The sequence below is a fragment of the Parasteatoda tepidariorum genome, chromosome 4 (assembly GCF_043381705.1).
Source record: "Parasteatoda tepidariorum isolate YZ-2023 chromosome 4, CAS_Ptep_4.0, whole genome shotgun sequence".
NCBI classification, from domain to species: domain Eukaryota; kingdom Metazoa; phylum Arthropoda; class Arachnida; order Araneae; family Theridiidae; genus Parasteatoda; species Parasteatoda tepidariorum.
Window position 1 is genome coordinate 65,223,191 of NC_092207.1, and position 5,974 is coordinate 65,229,164.

The following is a 5,974-nucleotide window of genomic DNA, read 5'->3' on the forward strand; positions in this document are numbered from 1 at the left end:
GAGTGCCTTATTGGCTCTTGGCATTTCCGGCAAAATTAAATTCCTAGTGCACTTTAGCATCCAAATAGAGTCTCGGTGCTGCCATCTAGTGTGGCAGAAACTAGATGTCCAAATTAACATGACCAACGGCATCTCACCCATTGTGGTGGTCCTGAAAGAGTGGATACCACCTCTGGAGAACGCACTAGGTCTGCTCATCGGCAAGACCGATAATGCAGCTCATTGGAAATAAAAAAAACTTTTCATTCTTAGCTTTAAATGAATTACTGCAACTTTTGTTTACCATTATTTATTAGTTCTTGGTTTATTTACGTATACATATATTCATTTACTTTCAAATCGCCGAAAATAAGAGGGGCTTCCTGTTGTAAACTATTACAGTAAATTTCAAATAAAGTTGAATATGGTTCATATATTATTAATTATGGAATAACGATTGAAATTTGAAAAACATGGACAATATGCTTGTGCTTTTCACTACAGATAAAATATAATTCCCCATATATTTTATTAACTTTAAGCTAATGCAGAATATGAATGAAAATTAACCTTCCTGTAATCTTGAATCTTGTGGTAAAAGATTTCGTTAAAGATTCCTTTGAGAAAAATTATTTTCTGAGAGGAAAAAGTTTTAATTAAGAATATCTTTATAGTTGCACAACTTAATAACACAAGTTAATTTTCTGATTATATGTAATGCTCACTGGATTATACTGGTTTACACATATAGAAAATGTATGGCAAAAGATACCAGAGTATGAAAGATTTCGCTATATTTCTGGCTCTACAGGGAACATCGAAACAGGAGCGCTTTGGGAATTACTTTGGTAAAATTAACAATTAAATATAGATTTGTTATGAGTGATAATGTGATAATTAGTAATTTATTATTAAAACATGGTAAAAAACATTTTTTCGACTAATTTCATTTTTCAATTTTGCATTTTTTACTAGATGAGTGGTAATAAGAATTATTTTGAAAACCCAAATTTCCTTTAAACCGTTATTACACAAACGGAAAAATTACCAAATGAATGGTTCTTATACTTTATATTTTGGTTAATTAGAAATACCATTTTTTTAATAAACAGTAAAGTTATTTTCCCGACATTTTTTCCTTGTATATTTAATTAAATTATTTTCGCTTGAATTCATATTTATTAAAATTAATTAGCGACATTTCTTTTAAAACGTTTTTACTTATATAAAACGACCTATAAAAGTAAAATATAAGAAACAGATAACAATTTCATCACAGACAGATAATGATAGATTAGAACAATAATAAGCTTCATCCACTAAAAAGAACTAAAACGCAAAAAAATAAATAAATATACATTTATGTATAATGAATATTAATTTTTTTCTTTTCAGGCTCATGTAAAAATACTCAAGAAGATTCTACTTCTGATTCGGAGTCAGATGAAGGAGACTAACATGTGAATTATTATTGATACACAAGCTATTTGTTTTTTTTCTACGGAAGAAGTATACTGAATAAAATTTTTAAATGAAACGTAACTTTGAATTTCTGTAGACTTTTTTGCAAAAATTAATTATTAGTATAGTTTATTTGAATGATTTAATAGTTAGAATTGCTTCGACTAAAGTAAAGTTTCGAAATTTATATTTAGGAGAGATTTATTAAGTTTGAATAATATTTTAAATAATATTTTAATATTTTATATTTTAAATGTCTTATATGTTTTATATTTTAAATGTCTTAGATAAGACATTAAAAATAATATTTTAAATGTCTTATCTAAAATTTTTGTTCATGGTCTGTTTTCTTTCAGATTCAAAATTTTGTAATTTTACTAAATTTTATATGTTTTCTTTTTAATATTAAAGACAATACATTTACATATCAAGAATAAAATAGTCTCAAAATGCAATGGTGTAATTTCTTTTTATTATATTGATATTAAGCAAGTTATTTATCAAGTATTAAGTATACCAAGTATATTTTCCAGCTTCATTTCACTTTCCTTGAGATTATTCATTTCAAGTATAAAGCATAATATCTTTCCTGTATACACTTGAAAGAAAAATATAGCAAATATCGAATTCATTTCTTTTAGGGTTTTTTAATAAATCTACATATTTTTGTGATTTTTAGTGCTAAGTTGAAACAAAAAACGAAAAATATATTACTAAATTGAGCACAAAAAAAGTTAACTCACATTTTTTTTCCTAATTTTATTTTTTAACTCGCAATATAAAGTTTCGCTGGACATTATGAAATTTCAATATTTAGGTCTTAATCACTAATTTTGCTTGCGCTATAACTGTACTGTACAAAGATTAGTTCCCAAAACGAATCTTGGATACGTAATAAATTGTTTGAGCGTATATAAAAAAATGCGTATTTCTTAACAAAAGTTTAAATTACTTCAGCTTCAAGAGTAATTTATACCCAAAAAATAATGTCATCAAATCGCTGTGATCCTGATTAACCCATCGAACTACTGTGAACTATGAGAAATTTAGCCCGACCTGCCCTAATTTAGGGCATACGGGTAAATGTTTATTGAAATGCAAAAAACAGTACAAAACAAAAAATACATAAAAATCCATAAAGTACATGCAACAACTTATGTACATGGTGAGCGAGTAAGATAGTATGACAGAGCAAATAAAACATAAAACAGTATGACATATTCAATAGCTGTGCGTACTGCCAGCTAAAAATTTTGTAACAGGACTTTCTTCATCAGGGTTAAGGATCTTTATAAAAAATGAATCATAAAAACTACACAGAATAACCTATGAATAAAAAAAAAATTAACGGATTTAAAACTAGAGGTCAAATGACCCTTATAGAGTTAAAAGATATCAATATTTATAATAGTTGGAACAGTAAAACACAGTACGATTGACAAAAAGCTTCACAATGGATAAAAGTGCTCAAAGGAGAAGATGTTAGTTGTGCAAGTTCAATGCGTCTTCCAGGGTCCTTTTAAGAATGTATTTGATTGTTGTTCTGCAGGCCAGGTTTGAGAATAATTGATGGTCAATACTGAGAGCTATAAGCTATCTAAGGTACATAGGTTTGCTGAAATCAATTTTAAAACTCGAGCAAAGTAGAATTGGAAATATAAGGAGTCAAGAAAACGTACAATCCAAGAAATTTTGCATTTTTTGGGAAAAAGCAGAGATAACTAAAAATTAAATAAAAAATTGCATCCATCTTTAAAATCTTTACAAAAAGCAAAGACACATTCAAAACCTATCGACACTGTAGAAAATTCAGACCAAATTACAGTATAAAGATTGTACATTCAATTAGAGTGATTCAGTGATTTTACGGTAATCGTTACTGTAAAATTTACTATTGATCAGATTTTTCGTTCCGTAACATGTTTCGTTAAAAATGAATTTTACCATTTACGTTAAAAAAAAAATTAAATAGCACCAGGAGTACCGGTACTATTTAATGTAATTTGATGCGAAAATTCTTATAGATCCATGAGAGGTAATTAGAAGACTTTCAACCAAACCTTGATGTTTGCTTTACAAAATTCACTCTTTTAAAGTAGAAAATTTGGGGCAGAGGAGAAAATTGATGAAATGTGAACATGGTTTGATGCACTAGCTCGATACTACTTTGTCAGTGCTTCATCATAAAATTTTAAGTAAAGCATCTTAAGGTAAGGCATCATAAGATTTTAGGTAACGTCACCAGAAATCAGCAAAAATCACTAAAATTAATATGTTTCGTTGATAAGCGGGCTAAATACAAAATTAATGACATCGATGATGTATCTATGCAAATTTTTCTAGGTGATTTCAAAATACATACCTTATCTTCCTGGAGAAAACTATAAAGGAGTCTTGTAATTGTGCTTCAAATTTATGAAATTTGTCACGCGAAACAAAATATCTTTCTGAGGTTAAAACAAAGAATTTTTCTGGTGTTTTATTTTATCTGTAGCACTGAGGAACGCATGTTTTCGTTTCTATTGCCTAATATTTTTTAACAGATTATAGATATTTTTGTATCCCAGATTTTAAATCAGCAATCTGATTATTTCTCAAATTATCATTTTCCTTTTAATTCTAAATGACCTTTGTAAGTCTATCTTTTGCTGCAATCTACTAGTTTAAATACGTTATATACAACAGGGATCGCATAAATATTGTGTTACTCTCTGAAGAGTTAGAGCACATCAAAACTGAATAGGAACCCATGCTTGGAAATGTCTTCATACGTCGCTAGGGTCGCTTCATTATTATGATCTGTTTCGCTGTACGCTTGTGAACGGGACATAGCAGGAAAGCACCCCTAGACGCGTACCGTGAAATTTCAATTCATGGTGTCTTATGAAATTTCAATCAAAATATCTCCCCTATAAGTTTGTCAAAACATTCACATCATCACCTGCTATTTATAACATTTTTTAACTTGTACATTGCGACAAAAAAAAGACTAAAATTGTCATTTAACAAAAAACTGTAGCTTAAGGAACAAAATTAATTTCAGGTTTGAAATCCCCATGGCTGATTTAGGCAAAATCTAGTATTTGTAAAAATGCAAAAAAAATGTTTACCCCAGGCTAATGTTTCCATTATAGTCACTTACAAAGTAAAAGTAAAGATAATAAGTCTAAAGATATAAACTAAAAATGGTAAAAGTATGGTCAAAAAGTAAAATTATATGTAGCAAAATGTATGGTAAGACTAAACTTTTCGCTCAAATTAAAACCATATTTTCCATTTTACTCTGAGAAAAAGCATAGTCAAAACTACCAAGATTTTGGTAAAATTCACCACGTTTCTGACTCTACGGGAGCATCAAAACGTTCAGTAATTTTTACCAAAGAGCAATGGTAATAATTTCTGGAGAAATTAGCAGTAAAATATTTTTTTATGATACGTGATATAATTTGGTAAATCTAAAATTGTTGTTGCTGTATTGTTGCACGCCCCTATTGGCCAGCAGTGCTAGACCAGGTTCATGACGTTATACACCCTTAAAAAATCCAACACCGTCAATGGATCATCTGCTAAATCCTGTTTGGAGAGCCCCAGGCATGCGAGGATGTGGTGAGGCGAAGCCTGGTTTGAAGAACAGTTGGTACAAATTTCAAAGTTCTTTGATCCTTTCAAAAACTTCATTGACTTAATGTGACCACTTCGAAAGCGGGCAAGAATAGTTTGTTCCTGTCTAATAAAATCTTGGTCCAGGGAACCTCCAGGTCGAGAAAACTGATACCATGGTTGCTTTGGGGAGACATTCCAAGTGGTCTTGTTTTTGTGTTTTATTTATGAGACGATTTCCAAAAAGGTGAGGGGTGCTGACGGCACACAGGCCTTGCAAGCATCAGCTTTAGCAAAGTGTCCGCAATCTCGTTTCCTTCAAGATCGATGTGGGAAGGAATTCACTACAGATGAATGTGATGTAAAATGGAAAGCCGTTTTAACTTTTGGAGTATTGACACTCCAGCGCTATCTCTCATGCTTTGCCAATTAGTCAACTGCAGTGTTGCACTTCTTCCGTCAGACATAACCCATATCTCGTTTTCGCGGGGAAGAAACACAAGAGAGTCAAGAACTTCATCAATGGCTATTAGCTCACTGTGAAATACTGAGCAGTAGTCGGGATTTCTCTTCTGAATTTTTAAGCCATGGTCTTGCAATTTGATGTAAATTCCACTGCCAGATCGGTTATATTCGTCTCTACCGCCATCCGATAGGCAGGAAGATCAGTCTGTTTGTTCACAAGTACTGGCAAGTCAGGATGGAAAAAGGCACAGTCAAGACCATCCGATGGGTCAAGTCATTGTGCCAGGTGATGAGGTTCTACAGCACCATCGACTAGATTAAAAGATACCATTTGGCTGAAGGGACTGTTTCTCCTGAGTCTCTGGTTATTACACCAATCATCTAAAATTGTTAATTTATCATACCTTAGAGCAGGGATGGGCAAACTTTTTTGGTCGAGAGGCCAAAAATCAAGAAAAAAAATGCTTGG

The 5,974-nt window shown here is 31.2% G+C and overlaps 2 protein-coding genes across 5 annotated transcripts in view; one reads left to right on the top strand and one right to left on the bottom strand.

Annotated features, from left to right (window-relative positions):
• Positions 1 to 1,895, top strand: part of LOC107455505 (uncharacterized protein DDB_G0274171) — a 20,981-nt gene extending 19,086 nt beyond the window's left edge. For all 4 annotated transcript variants that reach the window (XM_071179978.1, XM_071179977.1, XM_071179979.1 and 1 more), the window contains one exon: positions 1,375 to 1,895. In XM_071179978.1, coding sequence (XP_071036079.1) covers positions 1,375 to 1,436 — 62 coding nt within the window. In that variant the 3' untranslated portion in view covers positions 1,437 to 1,895. The remainder of the gene's footprint in view (positions 1 to 1,374) is intronic.
• LOC107452389 (zonadhesin-like) overlaps positions 1 to 5,974 on the bottom strand; it is a 547,551-nt gene that overhangs the window by 42,492 nt on the left and 499,085 nt on the right. The window lies entirely within an intron of this gene.